Source organism: Procambarus clarkii, chromosome 12 (assembly GCF_040958095.1).
Source record: "Procambarus clarkii isolate CNS0578487 chromosome 12, FALCON_Pclarkii_2.0, whole genome shotgun sequence".
NCBI classification, from domain to species: domain Eukaryota; kingdom Metazoa; phylum Arthropoda; class Malacostraca; order Decapoda; family Cambaridae; genus Procambarus; species Procambarus clarkii.
The window spans coordinates 25,451,707-25,472,064 of record NC_091161.1 but is presented as its reverse complement, the minus strand read 5'-3'; the positions used below and the strand labels follow the sequence as shown (position 1 = coordinate 25,472,064).

The 20,358-nt window shown below is 42.8% G+C and overlaps 1 protein-coding gene and 1 long non-coding RNA gene across 2 annotated transcripts in view; one reads left to right on the top strand and one right to left on the bottom strand.

The window, feature by feature from the left end:
- Window positions 1-20,358, bottom strand: part of LOC138363888 (uncharacterized) — a 297,587-nt gene that overhangs the window by 172,888 nt on the left and 104,341 nt on the right. The gene's annotated exons all lie outside the window — the stretch shown is intronic.
- LOC138364173 (uncharacterized) lies at window positions 1,045-12,412 on the top strand. Its single transcript, XM_069323504.1, has 4 exons — window positions 1,045-1,199; window positions 1,327-1,560; window positions 1,820-2,478; window positions 12,341-12,412. Exons 1-4 carry the CDS (start codon window positions 1,103-1,105, stop codon window positions 12,410-12,412), a joined length of 1,062 nt encoding a protein of 353 aa, XP_069179605.1. The 5' UTR covers window positions 1,045-1,102.

Below are 20,358 nucleotides of genomic sequence, written 5' to 3'. Positions count from 1 at the left end.
TCTAGTCGCACAGGTTTTGGGGGAATTTCCCGGAAGTTTCGGACGCTCTCACCTGACAGGTGGCGCGCGTGTGTCTAGTCGCACAGGTTTTGGGGGAATTTCCCGGAAGTTTTGGCGTGTTGTGTTTGGGTATGTGGACAGGAAAGAGGGGAGGTCATGTTGGGCAGGTGACAGGTGGCGCGCGTCCCTCTAGTCCTCGCGGGTTATGGGAATTTCCCGGAAGTTATGGCGCGTGTCGGAGGTAATTGGAGCGCGTCGCTCCGGTCCTCGGGGGTTAAGGTAAGTGCTCAGGAAAGATGAGAGTAAGTGGTAGAGTAAGTGATAGAGTAAGAAAATAGAAGGAAGATGGAGGAATGAGTAAAAGAGTTGATCGTGAGTTAGTGTGTAGATGAGAGAAGGCAGCACGGTCTGTTATGTTGTTTTGGGATGGGAGCTGGATGGAGTTTCCCCCTTCGTCGGGAGAGAGTGCTCTGGGCCATTATGTGGTTAGACAAACCCATTGCTCCCCTACAGGAAATCGCAAGTGTTGAGGGGTGAGAGAGCACTCTCCAGCGGAACTGGGGGACCATTTGTCTAAAAGTTTTCGTTGTCTTTAGAAGAGTGGAGATGTTCGTCCCACGACGACTTCCCATACACTGTGGATTCCGGTAAGGAGGCGCGAGGTACTTACTCCTGCCGACAGACAGACCCTCACCTGTCACCCATCAATCACTTCTCATTTGACCCAGGTCGTTTCACTCCCCTCACACACAAACACCCCGCCAGTTCCCTGCGAGACTTCATCCGCTACACACGCGTCTTACAGCTCCATGTCATGGAAAGGCGAAGCTCTACAGCATGCATGAAATGCGGAGTGTTTTATATTCCATCACCGAATCAACTGTGTCGACTGCAATGCGCTAGCTGTGAAAAACCGCCCCTAGGACATTACGACATCAAATGCAAGCGATGTCAGCAGATTTTCTGTGATAACCGTGAGTGTTATTCATATTTAATATTCCACAGTTCATTTTATGTCATCCACAGGTGAAATATCGCGTGCAAACTACTATAGTGTGAGAATGTTTTCTCATTCGAGCTATTACATTCCACACAGTTAAATATGTTCTTTCCAATTTCAGTTTACAAAACCGTGAAGTGTCCATATTGCTCACCCACCCCGCGAGGAGGTCATCGCCGGAATGAAACTTCACATAAACGTAGGTAGCATATAAAATACACTTCTCGTATCTGTATTTCATCCACTTGCAAGCGAACACACATGCATAATAATAAACATATTTTTTCCCCATTCACCCATGCTGAATATCATTTGTTCCATTTCAGGTTATAATCCGTACCTCAATCGACGGAGGGAACAGATCGACGTCATCGAGCCTATACCCCATTCCTCACACACTGAGCTAAGGAGTGCACATCTCACTCGCGGCCACCCCCCGCCCCTTCATCAAGGTCAGCCACCCCTACAGATGGGGGGCTACGAGACCGTATCGCCCCCTGTTAACACGATGTTACGAATTCATACCCACTCACCTGCTCAACCCCTTCACCAGGACATAAGTAAGTTATTATTACTGTCTGATTTCAGTCTATTTCCTAAACATATTTATCCACACTAGTCTGTTCCCATACCTCATAATATATACGCTTTCATTCTTTCTAGATATATATATATATATATATATATATATATATATATATATATATATATATATATATATATATATATATATATATATATATATATATATATATATATATATATATATATATATATGCTTCATTCTTTCTAGAGATAATATGTTTTCTTTTTTTACAGACGACACACCGCTGTGCATAGATTTGGCATCCAGCGACAGCTGCAGCAGCAGTGGTAGTGAGAGTGACACAGCAGGGCGGACAGTAACCACTTCCGGCTCTCACAGGGAGGGGAGGAGGACTCGTTCACGCCCTCACTCAACCCCCATTTCCTCCCCCAGCCCCATACCCCAATCAATCAGCGACAGCTATGACAGCAACAGCAGCAGCAGCAGCAGCAGTGGTGAGAATCGTACCATTTTCATCTCAGACAGTGACTCAGACGACAGCTCAGCAGACCGTGACCTTGACCCGCCAGCGTCTGTCAATTCTGACTTGTTAGCACCGTCTGGCGTAGTAGCTGAGCCAGCGGTCTCACCCATTCATCTCGGAGGGGGAGGGTTATCACCACCCCCCACCCCTCCCAGCCCCATCCCTTCACCCCCTCCACCTCTTTCCCCCTCTCCTCCACCTGCCCTAGAAATTCAACCCCAGCTGCTGGATCGAATTGATAACTATAACGGCAGTTATGTCCGGCTTTCATTCTCCATACCAGAACATGTTAACACCTCACCAGGACTCTATCTGAGAACATATAGGAATTTTTTCATTAATGAGATACGCGCCCTCTTCTCTCCACGACACCCATTCCTCCTAATTTACCCAGACATCACTCTAATTGTGAGAAATTTAAATGTACAACAAGACAGGGAGGATAATCTATTGGATCCTATAAATAACGATGGCTTTCCCATACGAGGTGAGGGGCAGAGAATTACTCTAGAGGAAGTAGAAACTCTTATTGATTTTTGGGCTGATGAATTGACAGAGAAAATATCCCAGTATCTGGAAGCGAAGGAAGGGTCCAATGTCTTGGTTGAGCGGCTCACCGGGTTTTACATTAACTGTGGACAGATAGAACATCCGATAAGATTAGGCTCACATGTAGACTATCCTGAAGGCTTGCGTGGGAAAAAATTGGTTTTCAATCCAGAGGGAGAGGCTGATATTTGCCTTATGCAGTGTGTTGCAGCTTATAAATGTTTAGCTAAGGGAATGCACCTAGATAATATTCGCGCTAGATCTGTGAATGCTAGTTGGTGTCTCAGACACATGAAATGGCCAGCTGATATCAATTCTGCAGTGACGTTTGAGGATATTCACAAGGTAGAGAAAATGAATAAAGTCAGTATATTCATCTATTCACTAGAAAGAGATGAAAATGCTAGACGACAACGACACTACATTACACTAGCTAGGAAGGGGAGAGGAGGATATACTGATGTCATACCATTGCTGATGTTGGAAGCTCAACATTTAGTATTAATTAAGGATTTTAACCAATATGTACGTAATATACGAGATCATGGTGATCGCATCCCGAGTCATCACAGCTTCTGTCATTGTTGTTTGATATCACTCCCAGCAGATAGCATGCAGAGTCATGAAAGTACATGCAAAGTACATCAGACTCTCAAATTCTACCCACCAGAGAGGAAGATTACTTTCCGTAACTATGGACGGGGTTATGGTCCTAGTCACATGTGCTTTTATGACTTTGAGTGCATGCTAGACCGCTCGAACCCTAAGGGAATGATAGAAACACGTCACAATGCAGTGGCGTATGCGTACATCATCATTGACAGACAGAAGAATATTGTTGAGAAAGTTACTTATTTGGGTAAAGATGCGGTCAATCACTTTGTAACCACGCTAGAAGCGTCATGGGCACGAATCAAGAAGGGGTTAGTATCCTATGAACTTCACATGTCTCAGCAACAGCAGGCGATATTTGAGACAAAAACAGCCTGTGAACTCTGTGATGAACCTTTTAACGGAGAAGATGTAATCAAAGTCCGTCATCACGACCACACAGTAAGATTCCACAATTATCAAGCAGCTTACTGTGATAGATGTAATTTGCAGTGTGTAAATTCATACAAGTTCCTATACACATTTTCACACAACGCTTCCTATGATTTAGGAGTAATCCTAAACGAGATGAGAGATAGACCAGGAAGTGAAATAGATATATTAGCTAAGGATGGATTTAAATTTATGAAAGTTGATGTGAACAACTTAAGATTTTTGGATAGTTTAGCCCTTCTCAACGGCTCGCTAGGAAGAATAGCCAAGGATCATATTGATAGTGGGAAACCTACCACATTCACTTTGGCTATGTTAAAAGGGGTAAATAAAGAGGCCATCCCAAAACTGCTCACGGGTAAACAATCATTCTGCTATGATTATTTATCCTCTATGTCTGTGTTAGATGAACCACACCTTCCTTCTCGCGATAAGTTTTACAATACACTAAAAGACGAAGAGTTGTCAGAAACAGATTATAAACAAGCCTTAGAAATTTTTGATTTGGCTAAATGTCGTAACATAGGGGAGTATCTGCTCCTTTACCTCAAAGTGGACACAGGATTGCTAGCTGATGTGTTCACAGTCTGGCGAGATACCATGCTTGCTCTCTACAAATTAGACATTTCACACTACATTTCTTTACCCTCATTTGCTTGGGATGCGTTCTTGCTTAAATCGAAAGTTCAACTTGATGTTGTGTCAGACCCAATGTTATATGATTTACTTCGTCGGAATCTCCGAGGTGGGTTCACCAGTGTGACGAGACAGTACACGAATGTGGAGAACAGGCACACAGGCTTAGATCTAGGGGAAGATAGTAGCTACATCATTTACTTAGACTTTAATAGTCTTTACGGGGCGTGTATGACTGAACTACTCCCTCGGGGTGGGATCCGGAAACTGACACATGATGAGCGTGACGTACTGCTGGAGCAAGGTTTGGAGAATATCCCTTGTGATGGGTCCAAGGGATATTGGGTGTTGTGTGATACACTCCAGGTCCGACCTGAGGTAGCTAGGTATACAGATGAACTGCCCCTAGTTCTTTCACATACATGCATTACTGAGGAACACATTTCACCCTACAGTAAGAATATTCTTACAGAAGAAAGTCGCGGTCTGCCTAAAAACAACACTAAATTAATTGCTTCTCATCTTCCTCAGAAAGACTACCTCGTTAGTCTGGACTTGTTACAGTTGCTCATGCGCATTGGATTAGAAGTAGCTAAAGTTCATGACATCTACGAATTCGAGCAGGAGAGTTACCTTAAAGACTTCATTGAAACCAACGTTCGTGAACGAGCCAGTACCAAATGCGCGATAAAAAAAAACTTTCAAACTCGTATCAAACTCTATATATGGAAAGAGTCTCACAGATGTATCTAAATATGGGAACAAACACTATTTGGTCACAGATCGTAGTCATTTCCTGAAACATGCTCGAAACCCATTCTTCAAGCGGAGTCTTTTGTTAAGTAAGGATCGTGTGATATGTACTATCAAGCAGAAGTCTCTCCTAGTCAACACTCCTACGTATCTGGGTTACCATATACTTCAAATTGCTAAGAGGCGACTCTATGAGTTCTGGTATGATGTTGTCAAACCTGCGTATGGGGATAAAGCGAGTCTGTTATATACAGACACAGACTCTTTCATCATTAAACTGGACTGTCAGGATGTGTTTGAAGAGTTGAATAAGTCTCCTCTCTTCGACTGTATGGATTTTAGCAATTTTAATGACACACATCCATCCTACTCCAAAGCGCGAGAAGGTGAACTAGGATTGCTCAAGTCTGAAATAGGCTCTAAGATTATTAACCAGTTAATTGCTCTCAGACCTAAAACATATTCGTTCACCACACATGATGGGGAGCACACTTGTAAGTGTAAGGGCGTACCATACCATCTACAAGAGAAACTCTCACATGACTCATTTCAACACACTCTTGAAACAAACACTTCAATCAGGTATGTGTCGAGATCTATACGCAACGTGCAAGGAAAGATTTGCACATGTCGCAGTACCTGCAGAGGTTTGTCAGCATTTGACGATAAACGCTACATTTTAAGCCCCACACAGTCCCTAGCGTATGGTCATCCTGATATTCCCAATAACAATGATGATGATGAGATGGATGTAGAAGTGAGAGAGGAGGAGGAGATGGAAGAAGTGTTTATGGAGGAGGAAGTAGAGCAAGCACAGAGACTCTACCCAATATTCCATCCCTGGAGCAAACGCGATGCTACAGCTCAGAAACTATTCAACCCTCGCTAGATTTTATGTTGTACAATTGTTAGGTAGTATTAAGATGGATGCCTCATATGACTAGAACTTTGTATACTAAATGAATAGGATGTTTAATATTATTGTTTGTGAACTGTAAGAACTATGCTGTTTAATATTATTGTTTGTGAACTGTAAGAACTATGTTTAGTTTTAAAAAAATGATGTTGCTGTACATAAAAAATATGTGAATAAACACCTGTAAATGACTATGTTTGTATAAATACCACCTCAGTTCCTTAGTTTTTAGCAGTCTTAACGAAGCATTAATCATGGATAGTTCCTATGATATAATCCATGCGGAACATCTAGATATTTTCAGAGAACCATCTCGTGTTATTATTGCTGGTTATTCAAACAGTGGAAAATCCTACTTGTGCAGTAAACTTGTAAGGAAGTATCAACACAAGTTCTCCTCAATAATCATATGCGGAGGAGGTTACTCTGAATTACGATCAGATCCACAAATTAAAGGGAAGCTGATCGAGCATTCAACCATTATTGATCCTGTGGAAGAGCGAGTAGATAATGACTCGCATATCTTAGTAATCTACGATGACCTTTTTACAGAGTCTGCGAATTCAAAAATCGTATCAGACATGTTTACTAGGGGCAGACATTTCACGGTTTCCGTCATATTGATTACTCAAAATATATTTTTTCCTGGTAAATATTCGAGGAATATTAGTTTAAATGCTTCTCATTTCATATTGGTTAAATCACGAGACCTGTCACAAATTGAAACACTCGGACGACAAATATTTGGGAAAGTGGATTCAAAGAAATTTGTAGAGTTATATAAGCAAGTTATTAGCCAACCCTACGGCTATTTGCTAGTAGATCTGGGCTCGAACACTCCGTCTACGATAACATTACGCGGTAATATTGTTCACGAACCGCCCTATGAGATAGTTTACCAATGGTGAGCAAGAAAGATGTACTGGAACGAGTATATAACGATCCCTCATCTAGCGGAGGGCTTGGAGGGGTACAGAGATTGTATAAGGCCGCCAAATTAATTAACTCTAGTATAACTCTAGCCGATGTAAAGGACTATCTGAAAAGCTCTGACTCCTATACGTTGCATTATTTACAACCACATAAATTCCCTCGGCGTCGGGTGTTAAGCCCTAAACCGCGACTATTTCAAGCTATAGACTTGGCCGAGATGAGTTTATTGGACAAACATAATGATGGAGTGAAATATTTACTCGTATGCGTAGATATTTTCTCCAGGTACGCCCAAGTAGTACCCTTACGCGCTAAGGATGGGAAAAGCACCACTAATGCTCTAGCTTTAATTCTAGATTCACCTCATTCTCAAGGAGTGCGCAAAATTAATTCTGATCGAGGTGGAGAATTTTATAACGCCACTATGACAAAAATGCTGGCAGCAAGGAAAGTACGGTTATATAGTGTATTTTCTCAGGAGACTAAAGCTTCAATCGCTGAGCGGTTCATACGTACTTTAAAAGGTAAACTTTACAAGTTTATGACGGCGCGCAACACTTTAAAATACACGCAAGCTCTACCAGATATTGTGAAAACATATAATTTAACCCCGCACAGAGGATTGAAGGGGAAGACACCCACGGAGGTGCACGCTCTATCCTCGCCCAGCGAACACGCCAAACAATTTGATTTAATGTATAAAAGCCCGAGCAAATCAAAGAGAGCTGTCATTCCACGATTGAATGTTGGTGATACAGTACGCATCACTCTATCTGATCGCATTTCCAAGTTTAAGAAAGGGTTTAAGCAGCAGAACACCCGAGAGATCTTTACAGTTACACGTATTGATCGGAGACAACACATCCCTTTATACTTTCTAAAAGATCTGAATGGGGAAGAAATTGATGGTGGCTTCTATAAACAAGAATTAACACCAACACATTTGCCTCAAACCTTTAATATTGAGAAGGTATTGGGACAACGCAGAGTCTCTGGCAAACTCCAGTATAAAGTTCGGTACGCAGGTTATGATCGATCATTCGATCAATGGATTGATGCTGCTGAGATATTACATTTATAATGAAGAAGCCCTTAGTTTATAAATACAAGGAATTGATCCAACTATTATCAAAACTTCAGTATTCCTCGAGAAAGCAGTTGATTGAAAAATTGAAGAAACCACATATAAATTGTTTATCAGAAATTTTTAATAACTTTTTAAAAAAAAAATTGCCCGTGCCTGACAAGGTCGTTAAAAAGTTGAAAAAATATAAATTGCTTATTCGGTCACTAGCCTTGTAAGAAACCTTCTGTGTCAACTAAGAAACTGATATTAACCAGCAAACGAGGAGGCAGTATTTTATCCATTATTTTACCAATAGCAGCTAGTTTAATTACACGGTTGTTCAGTAAGTAAGTAAAATGAAAGCCTTTTATCTCGTACCGCGTAAAATAGTGGACAACCGGAAAGCTGCACACAGCCCTGCCTACCCCACTGTGAAAGCGGTTGCTCGTCATCTTACTGTCAAACCACCTCCTCCTCCTCAGCTGCATACCAACCCTTCCATAAAACATTTAATAGATTTGAAGTTGAAAGTGAGAGATCACGAATATGCGAGATCCTTGCTAAACCATTATGATGCTACTGGAATCGTTCGTTGGGATCTGAATGGAAATGTATTGGCTCCAGTATCTGGCATACATATAATTAATGACATTATACATAAAATGACTGTGCTTAAATCTGTTTTTCTACCGGATAAACTCCCCATTGCTCAACTGTTTTACACACTAACATCTACATTGCGAGATTTATTCCGTAATACTACGGCAAGCAGTCAAGTGTATGAACCTCCGTCTGTTAAGAGAAAGGCATCTGTCAAGATTGATCCTCACAGTAAAAGGAAAGCTTCTTGGATTGTATATTAGCAGGTGAGTGTATATAAATGAGCGTGTAATGTGTAGATAGCTTTACTAGACAAAAAGCGGTCTAAGGAGATAGAGCGATGGACACTCACGTGATATACGCCACCAGTGTATCAGATACGCATTTATTCCCCAATAACATCCCCGCATCTTTCCAAAATCGATTGTTTAACCAGCTAGAATTAGATCCCAGGAGGAGTTATGAAATGTGTCTACAAAAATTACTCCTCCCCACTTCACATTACGTTATTAAGCGTGATAATCCTGAGGCATATATACGTGTAGGCGTTACGTATGAGAAAGTGAGCGAGGGGAAATACATGCATTCAAAGCATTTATTATCATCTGATGTTTTAGCCGGAACTATAAAAGAAATTAATACCACGATTAATAGAGAAATAGAGGCCATATTTTCAAGTAATGCTAAACTGAGTTTTTTAGGAAAGTCATTAAAACAATTTTCAGCTAAATATGGAACGCATTTTATTAAATATGATTCTTCCTCCAATCGAAACAAGTTCACTACTGTGATTAGTGATGAGAATATTAGCTCTGCAACGGGGCATAAAAACATCAGTAGAGTTACATTATCATTTGGAACCGCTTTTGGGAAAGTGTTGGGCATAGTTCCAGAAATAGAATATGACATATTCGCAAAACGTCAGTATGCCTCTAGTGTAGTTAACACATGTCTATTCCCGCCAATGCCTAGAGGTGGAGTTGATATTCTGTGTGTTTATTGCGATAGAATCTCTTCTACTAGATATGGAAACCAGTCTATAAATATTTTGGATGTAATCTCCCTAAATGGAAGTGATAACAGCAACAATAAAAAACTATATGTGCGTCTTAACACTAACATGATAGATAGCGTCAGCATCACTATTAGGGATCAAGATGGTAACCCAATACATTTTGATGAACGTGGGTGCACCATAGCAGTCTTGCATGTACGCCCCGTTGCAGGAGGTATATAACACCAATGCTTTCCCGACACTCCTCATTCGTCTGAAACAAGCGGAGAAATGCGTGTCCACTTTATTCCCCCCTCTGTTGAGGAATTATACATTCTGTTAACCCCTCCTAGAGGTGGAGGGACTGATGATATACGGATTTTCAACAGTAGTAGACGTTATACGCGAGGAGGAGGAATATTTTCCTTTTTAAGCGGGATAGCGCGTCGAGCAGCGCCCTTTATCATGAGAACACTGGCCCCGGCCGCGCTTAGCTTGGGGCAGAACGTACTAGACGATATTAATAATGACAAACAAACTTTCAAACAATCTCTTAAGAAACGCGGAGTTGAAACATTGAAAGGAGTGGGGGAGCAAATGATAGGCGGAAGAGTGTATAAAAAGAATAAACAAACAAAAAAATTAGTAAACATCAAACGTTTTACTAAAGCGAAATATAATGATGTGTTGTCATAACTTCTTCTCACTCGGTTGGTGTTGTCTAAAGCGCGAACATGGCCGGATATAACGCTCTGGGTCTCCAGGTGCCATTAGAACATTATACAGCTGCTGTTAGTGAAGCCTTTCCTAAAGTATTTTCCCCTCGATTGGTAGAATCAACAATCGCCAGCAGACAAACGGTGGATGTATTACCTGTGAATTCTGGGGTCAATAATAAGTTTACAGACACTTATCTGGAATTCATCATCAAGGGAGTGAATGGTCAACTGGTGGATTTATCATCTATAGCTTTGGAGTTGACTATTGATCTAACCGAAGAAGATGGAATAACGCCTTTAGGAGATGCTAAAAACGCATCGTTGGTGAATGGATTATCGCAAACTCTATTCAAATCCGCTATTGTGTATTTAAACGAAACAGTGGTTGAAACCAGCTCATTATTCTCATTCTGGTCATACGTAAAGTTATTATCTACGATTTCTGGGTGTAAGGCTAACCGCTATGATAAACTGTCACAGTTTTTTAACCGAGTTGATCCTGGTAAAATTGAAGCTGGTTATTTCACTAATGCCTCGGCTAGTGAGAAGCAACGGATGACTGATATGAAAACGAGTGGCGTGAATACATGTTTTAAACTAATGCTGGATGTCACATCCGTTAGTGAATACGTTTTGGATAATGTGGACATCAGGGTGCGGCTCGAACTTCAACCTGATAAGTGGCTTATACTCAGCGATAATGAACACGCTAATTTTAAATATAATATCAAGTCTACACGTCTATGGGTGGATCGGGTATTGCCTTACCCTGAAGGATTAGTAGCCATTAATAAAGCCATGGTGCAGAACAACTCTCCTATTACGTATACTTTTAATAAAACTTTATACAAAACGTATATATTGGGCACAGGTCAACGCTCTATAACAATGGACCAGCCGTGGGGGACTGTTATACCAGAACATTTGTATATGATCATCCTTGATATGGAGGCTGTGTCTGGTGCATATAATCGCAACCCTCTTTATTTGGAAAACTGCGAGCTTAGTAAAGTATTAATATCGCAGAATAGCACTAATATTGTCAATATTGGGTGTGACTTCCCTCATAACTGCGCCAAGTTGTATTACACAGCATTGCAAGCCTTAGGCTTCGATAAAGACAATATATTATCTTATGACACATATGTGAATGGTGGAACCATACTGGCCTTTAATTTACAACCCGAGGATATCGATGACACCATCCCGATTGAAAAAAGTGGTAATCTGAGGATTGCTTTGGAATTTAAACGTGGAGTAGCTAGAAATAAAGTCATACTAGTTTACGGCTCTACAACGGGTGTGATCAGCATTAACGCGGATCGTCGCGTTATTTGCGATACGCGAGGATAAAATACTAATATGAATTGTTTGGAAATAAATGAGGCTATCAGAAGTAATTTAGGTGATAGGGTAGACTATCTAGGATGTTTCCTAGCTGATGACGTACGGAAAATACTGACAAAAATACATAAAAAAAGACCTGTGGTGTTCATAATGAACACTCTGGACTCGGGTTCTCGTAATAAAATGGGTCATTGGATAACATTCTATGTAAATAAGGATGAAGGTAGAAGCGAGATAGTTATACTAGACAGCTATGCCAATCCTGCAATAGGAACGTATTCAAGATATTTCGAAGAGTTTATGTCCTACTTCCAAGACTATACCCTATATATTATGAAGAAAAGGATTCAATCCTTGAATAGTTACTTCTGTGGGAATTACGCTGTTTATTTTGCATATCATTTTTGCAGACTAGGCTTAGAGGCCGCCCTGCTTCACTTTGATGAAGCGTTTAAATATGGTCATTTTCGCAAGAATGATGAAAAAGTGTTGAAATTCAATTACGCTCAGATGAAAATGCCTGTGTGTAGGCAAACATTCTGCTTAAACGGTAGTGATGCTGGGTGTGAAACGCTGTGTGACGAAGTTGGCTAGGATGATGCTGCGGTGAGTAATACTTTATGTTAGGATTGAATGATGAACACAATAATGTCTGTATTTATGTTTACAACATTGACAACAACAAAACTTATAACCTTTTCCACTTTCTACAGATTGACTGCTTGACTAGCGTGTTGGGAAGGTTCGATGGACTGAATGAAGGTCTTTCTACAACTGTCTGCTAGCTAAACCACCAAGAAGAAGTCTTATTATTATTATTATTATCGTTGTAAATCGCTTAAGTGTTTAATAAAGAAATAAAATTTATATAATGTGTTTACTTTTCCCTCGTTATTGCTCTCACCATGTTGATCACGTTGCGATATAGCTTACACATACTAAAAGAGAATGCACGGAACAATGGTTGATGGTGTGGGGGGCGGGTGGGGATGAGGGGTGGGGAGTGATTGATTGATGACTGACAGGTGTGGGACTGTCTGTCGGCAGGAGTAAGTACCTCGCGCCTCCTTACCGGAATCCACAGTGTATGGGAAGTCGTCGTGGGACGAACATCTCCACTCTTCTAAAGACAACGAAAACCTTTTAGACAAATGGTCCCCCAGTTCCGCTGGAGAGTGCTCTCTCACCCCTCAACACTTGCGATTTCCTGTAGGGGAGTCAATGGGTTTGTCTAACCACATAATGGCCCAGAGCACTCTCTCCCGACGAAGGGGGAAACTCCATCCAGCTCCCATCCCAAAACAACATAACAGACCGTGCTGCCTTCTCTCATCTACACACTAACTCACGATCAACTCTTTTACTCATTCCTCCATCTTCCTTCTATTTTCTTACTCTATCACTTACTCTACCACTTACTCTCATCTTTCCTGAGCACTTACCTTAACCCCCGAGGACCGGAGCGACGCGCTCCAATTACCTCCGACACGCACCATAACTTCCGGGAAATTCCCATAACCCGCGAGGACTAGAGGGACGCGCGCCACCTGTCACCTGCCCAACATGACCTCCCCTCTTTCCTGTCCACATACCCAAACACAACACGCCAAAACTTCCGGGAAATTCCCCCAAAACCTGTGCGACTAGACACACGCGCGGCACCTGTCGGCTGGCACTCAAGAGTGCCACCTGGGGCAGCTGGTGCGCGCGGTTCTAGTCGCACTTTACCCTACTGATGTCCTCAGCTGACTTAGCTCCTTCAGCTTTCAACCACTTCAGAAATTTTCTTTCCATGTCCTTCGCCATCTCTGCATAAGATTTACCTGGCGATCGGGTACATTCTCGGAACCATTTCCTGTAACACTCTGGAGTCAACTTAAACGAATGAAGCACTGCACTCTTCACTGCATCATAATTGGTGCATTCCTCGAGGTCAAGCATGTTGCAAGCCTCGCGAGCTTCACCTCTGAGCCTACCCTGGACCAGCTCCGCCCACTCTGCTCTTGGCCACTTCTTCAAGGTAGCGACCCTCTCGAAATGGTCAAAGAAGCCCTCAGCTTCATTAAGCACAAAGACCGGTAAATCACGCTCTCGCACCCGGCGGTCTTCCTGCTGTGGAGGTGCAGGTGGGGCTAGCCCTAGTTCAGCCCGCTTCAGCTCAACCTCTCTATTAGCTTCAATCTCTTGCCGCTTCAGCTGTGCTTCTCGTTCTTCACGCTTCAGCTGTGCTTCCCGTTCTTCACCCTTCAGCTGTGCTTCCCGTTCTTCACGCTTCTCGTTCTTCACCCTTCAGCTGTGCTTCTCGTTCTTCACGCTTCAGCTGTGCTTCCCGTTTTTCACGCTTCAGCTGTGCTTCCGGTTCTTCACGCTTCAGCTATGCTTCTCGTTCTTCACGCTTTAGCTGTGCTTCCCGTTCTTCACGCTTCAGCTGTGCTTCCCGTTCTTCACTCTTCAGCTGTGCTTCCCGTTCTTCACGCTTCAGCTGTGCTTCCCGTTCTTCACGCTTCAGCTGTGCTTCCCGTTCTTCACCCTTCAGCTGTGCTTCCCGTTCTTCACCCTTCAGCTGTGCTTCCCGTTCTTCACGCTTCAGCTGTGCTTCCCGTTCTTCACGCTTCAGCTGTGCTTCTCGTTCTTCACGCTTCAGCTGTGCCTCCAGTTGCAGCTTCATCATCTCCAGCTTGACGCTGCGCCGGCTGCCGCTGGATCCCCTACTGCTTCCACCAATGCTTAAATCCTCCCCTGCACTGGCAGATGTCTGCGGCCGTTCCTCCCTCGAAGCCTCATCTCGGGCCTTGAGCTGTGCCACAATCTCAAGCCTCCTTTCTCCCACTTTGGAGGATCTCAACTGGATTCCAAGGTGGTCAGCTATTAACTGCAGCTGTGCCTTGGTGCAATCCTCCAGCACCAGTTCGTCCCTGGTATCAATAAACCTTGCTACCTTCTCGTCCTCCATACTTGTGCTATGAGTGAATACCTGTTACCTGTACCTAATACCTTTGGCCACTATTAAGCACCACAATCTTAATCGTAATCCTGGCGAGGTCGCCAATGTCAGGGTGTGTGGTCTGTCTTTCTCTCTAGCCAATCACCACCAAGTATTAGTAGTGGTAATCGTTACTTACTGTAGCCCCACGGGTCTTCACTCCATCCTCACGGTGCCACTGTTCACCAGGAGAGTCTCTCTCAGTCTGTCTCCGGCCGGCCTCGTAGCCTAAAGACGAGTGAGAACACGATCACCTCACTTGATCATGTGCCCGGCCCGACAGAGGGCTCTACCGCTCACTATAGGTCGCCAACTGGTGTTTACCGTGTCCAGTAACACGGTAAACACCAGTGGAAATCTCAGTGGAAATAGTAAAAATATAGTAGTGACCCAAGAGAACACTAATCAATTTGGTAACAGGTAAGTATATGTTTAAATCACTCACTCTCAACACCTTCCCCCCCCCCTCCCCCCATGCTGGGTACTGAGATGGAGACTCAGTCACCAGAAGACATGGCTACTTCTCACGGCGTTATTAACATGGACTCTGAAAGCAGCCAGTCAGACGAGGAGGGCGAGTATCTAGAAGTTCTGACAAGGAATAAGAAGAAACGAAGAAGACAGGAGGCAAGGCGTAGTGTGGACAGTAATACACTTAACGGAAACGATAAGAGAATGAAGAACGACGCCGAGACTGATGCAGACAAACGGACGGAACGATGTCAGGAAGGTGAGGGTCAGCGGAGATGGAGGCTTCTCTTCCCTGCCTCATGCACGTTGGCCTATCATCAGAAGCTGCTGTGGACCGTCAAACTCGGAAGAGAACACCGCAAGTTCGAGCCCCTGCTGAAGGAAGGTGTAAACAGACCTTACTTAACGGTAGGTTCTATGGAGGCAGTGACGTTTCTTAGCCAGCAAGGATATGATGGAATTCTTATGGAAATACCGGAGGGGAACGAGAAGCTGACGAAGGTAATTATCTATAAATACCCTCAGATTCTGGACCCCGAGTTTATACTCGACGACCAACGATTTGTGTGGGCCAAGCGTCACCTTATTAAAGGTGAAGCTAGGAGTCAGGTGGTGGCTCTAGTGAGAGGTGACGTACCCGAGAAAGTGTTCATCACCGGGGCTGGCTACAGGCATGTAGCAAAGTATGTGGAAGAGCCCATAATATGCCTGAAATGCTGCAGATGGGGGCATAAATCCTGGAGCTGTCAAAATGATACACGATGTCGTTTCTGCGGAAAGTCTCACCTCTCTACTGTGTGTAGAAACAGACTGAATCTGGGTGAGAAAATAGTTCCCAGATGCTGCAACTGTGGAGGTGTTCACAATGCGAGCTCGGCTGTGTGTAGCAAGAGGCCGAGTATGGCTGTTCTCCGGCCGGTGAATGTTACAGAGCAAGCAAGAGCTCTTACCCAGACACCGGGAGCACAGCAAAACAGTCTGCCCCAAACAGTGCCAGTGAACCGGACGAATGCGTGGGTAAAGGAGTCACCTTTACTTAGGCAGGCTCCAGCAACAAGCAGCCACGCCACCTCTCAGGACTCCGGCAGTGACAGTGTAACGGTGAGTGAAGTGGCTACTGTGGCTCAGAAAGAGGGTCATAATAATATGGTCAAGGAAGTGTGGGCTGAACTTAAAAAAGTTGGTGAGTTCCTCCAAAATCTGGGGCAGAGAATCGAGTCCATCGAGGCTAAATTAAACGTTCAGGAGGTCAAGGAAAATCACAAAACGGTGAAGGATAGTCAGGATATAGTGGTTGAGGACAAAAATGAAATATTGAGTGATGAAATGAAGGAAAGTGAAGTGTGTGTGAATGATGATAGTCGTAGGGAAAGGAAGAACCCTATAATTACACATAAAATGAAAGAATCAGTTGGGCCAATAATGGACGTCACAGGACTGAAAAAATCTCTTGAGAATCGCAATGTCGCTTTTACTGGTGAACTTGGGAGGAGGTGGGAGATGTTATACAAGGTATGGCTATCATTTAGTGAACTTATTGGGGATGACTTAGGCAATGAATTGATTAATAATGGATCACCCTAGACTGAAAGTGTTGTCATGGAATGTTAATGGTTTGAGAAACAGGGTTACAGATGTTCATTGTTATGTGATGGGAAATGATATTGATGTTGTAGCTCTCCAAGAGACAGGGGATAGGAATGAAGGATTATTGAAATTAGATGGCTATAAAGGGTTTCACCTCTTCGCTGCAAATAACATCAGAGGCACGTCGATTTATGTTAAGAACTCCATACCAGCAGAGTTAGTAGAACCGCCATCAAAAACGCAAGGTATAGAGAGTGTCTGTGTTAAATTATCATTAAGGGAAGGGGAATTTATTGTAGTTAATTTGTATGTATCCAGGAACTGCTTCGACGCTAACTATTTACCTGACTGCATTTATACTAATCCTTCACTGGTCATTGGGGACCTTAATGCTCGGCACACAAGCCTTGGGACAGTGGGTAGTATTAATGCTAATGGGGTCAAGTGGTTACAGTTTCTACAACATCATCCAGATACCTGTCTCTTGGGAAACAATGAACCAACTCACATCAGGGGAGGACGGCTTGACTATGCCTGCGTTTTAAACTCTCAGGGGATTATGGGGGAGGCTCGGGTTGTTCGGGAACTACTTAGTGACCACTTTGCCTTGAACGTTGAATTACCACTGGGGAAAAAACAAGTCCACTTTCAAAGGAAAAGGCTAAATATTAATAAAGATATGAAAAATTATTTTATTCAAAATATGGGAGATTGGTATCAACATTACACGCCGCTCTGCGTTGATAGTTTTTACGAGGACTTGGTCGAGAACATAGAGAAATTAGTACAGAGGGAAAATAACGGGGGCAGGGGATGCAAGACGCACGGACCTAAGAAATTTAAATATTCCAATGATCAGCAAGTCAAGGGATGGGAGAGAATGCTACGGAGTGCGCATAAAGCATGGTTAAAAAATGGAATGAGGGATGAAGAGAAAAATACAATGTTGGAAGTGGCTAGGGAATGCAGTCAGGTGAGGAAGGAGGCGCGGGACAGATACTGGCAAGAATTTGCTCAGTCCATTGGTAATACTAAGAACCTTAAAGACATATGGAGAGCAGTAAACAAAATCAGGGGTTGTAAGACCAAATTCATTGCTCACTCAGATCCAGGGAAAGTTGCTAATGAGTTAGTAGATAAATGGGCAAGTGCTGCTGGTATGGAGTCCTTACCTGCAGACACGAGAGTCACCATTGAGTCATGGGAAAATATTAGAAATGGAGTAACTTTATGTGCCTTAAATACAAGATCTATAACATGCACTGAGATAAGCCACGATGAGCTACTGGATGCTATAAAAAGTGGCAGCTCCACTGCTCCGGGAAAAGATGGAGTAACGTATGACATACTTAATTATTTAGCCGGTATGAAACCTAATCCCTTACTTGATTTGTTTAATATGAGTTATAGAGAGGGAAAGTTACCAAGAAAATGGAAAGAGGCTGTCATCATTCCTATCCCTAAGTCAAACGGAGGCTACAGACCTGTCTCCTTAATATCCTGCTTTTGTAAAATGATGGAAAGGATTTTGTTAAATAGGCTACTCTACCTTGTAGGTGATAACATGTCCAGTAATCTCTTTGGTTTTATCAAAGGCAAAAGTACTGCGGATTGTCTCTTAAAGTGTTTGTCTAATGTGGATGACAATTGTAGAGTTTTTGTTGATCTACAAGGAGCGTTTGATAAAGCCAATGGGGAAGTAATCTTATACGAATTAGCCAATCTGGGAATAACAGGGAGATTGCTACACTGGATAAGGGATTATCTACAAGGCAGAAAAGGTCAGGTGTATTACCAGGGATACATGTCTGAGGAACGGAGGTTTCAGTTAGGTACCCCACAAGGGGGAGTATTAAGTCCCACCTTATTCAATGTATTAATGAACAGATTAGCATCAGAGATGTATCCTCCAGGGGTCACGACGATCATATATGCTGATGACATTCTTATACAAGGCACTTCTGGGAACAAAATTCAAGATGCTCTTAACATACTTGGTACAACCTGTCACAAGTTAGGCTTAGTTATAAATGCAGATAAAACCAAATACGAGTATAGGAAACGAAGAAATATAACACTTACTCTAAATGGTGTGGAACTGAGCCGTGTACAGAAGTACAAGTATCTGGGCATGTATGTTGGATACACATGTGAGAGTAAAAATGCTGAAATAAATCATATCAGCACCTTATGTAAAGCCCGTCTGCATCCTCTAAAAGCACTGGCTTTTTCTGGTAAAGGTGTTGGGGTACCTATCTTGCGGATGTTATACATAAGCACTGTTCGATCCCTGATAGACTACGCAGCACTCGTATTGTCTTACACAGGCCAAGGCAGAATTCAAAAAATAGAGCTGATACAGAACGAGGCTATGAGGATTATTCTTGGATGTCAAAGAAATGCAATGATTGAAATAATGAGAATGGAATTAAATTTACAGAGTGTGTGTGATAGAGTCCGTGACATTAACACTAGAGTATCTATTCGTTTCATGCGGAGAAAAGGAGGGGATAAGCTGTTTGAGAGCGTTCAGACCTGCTTGAGTGACGTACACACTTCCAGGAAACTGAGGGAGACACGCTATACGAGAGGATTAGCTCATGACCTCAGGGAATACGACGTACTTGACTGCTGTAAACCCTCTCGACAGTGTAATATGTCTGCTCCCTGGAAAGTACAGAAAATAGACGTCGAAATTGTACCCCTCAAGGTGAAAAAGATACATCATGAACCGGGACAATTACGGTGTTTGTATGGAAGCATGATATCTCGGTTACCAAGAGGCAACAGTTTACATGTATATTGCGACGGGTCGGTGGCGGAAGATGGCAGGGCAGGGTGTGGTGTCCTAATAAGGGATTATACGGAGTTTGGGACTGTGGACAGGATAATTGAACTCCGGCTTAGTAATTATATATCATCCACACAAGCTGAACTGCAGGCCATTCTGGCGTGTTTGGAGGAAGTACGTCATGACGACAAAAATGTTTTTGTATTTGTCGATAGCCGAGGAGCACTGGAGTCCTTAAACAGTCGAAACCCAGTCTTCATGTCTATAGTGGAGGACTGTAAGAGAAGAATAACTGAGATACAGCTGAAAGGTTATAGTGTGAAATTCATGTGGATTCCATCTCATGTTGGAATAGTGCTCAACGAGGTGGCGGATGACTTGGCCAAACGTGCCACATCAAAACCACAAGTTGACATTGAATGTGAATTCACAATGAGACAAATAAGAAGCAAAATCAGAAATATTCAGGCACAGGCGGGAGTGGAGAGGAGAGAGATAATGTATGAGAGAAGTCAAACCATGCAACACTACATGTATGTGAGTCAAAACACCCATTTCACTTATGGTAAAAGGAGAAATGCTTGGAGTGACTCTGTGTACATGCGGCTCAGGCTTGGGTACAAATATTACTGGGAATATGGGATAGATGTTCATGGTAATGACATGAAGTGTAAACTATGTGGTATGTTAAGGTCTCACACCCTTGCCCATTATATTCTTGATTGTCCGTTGATTAATGTATATAGAAACACTGAGATAAGGACTGTTCCTGAACAAATAGCCTGGATGTGTCACAACGGAAAGGTTGATGATATTCTTGAGAGATATAAGAATTTTGCACCAAGATTGTAATATTTTGTTGAATTATCTGCAGGTGTCTTGCAAATTGTCTATACAGT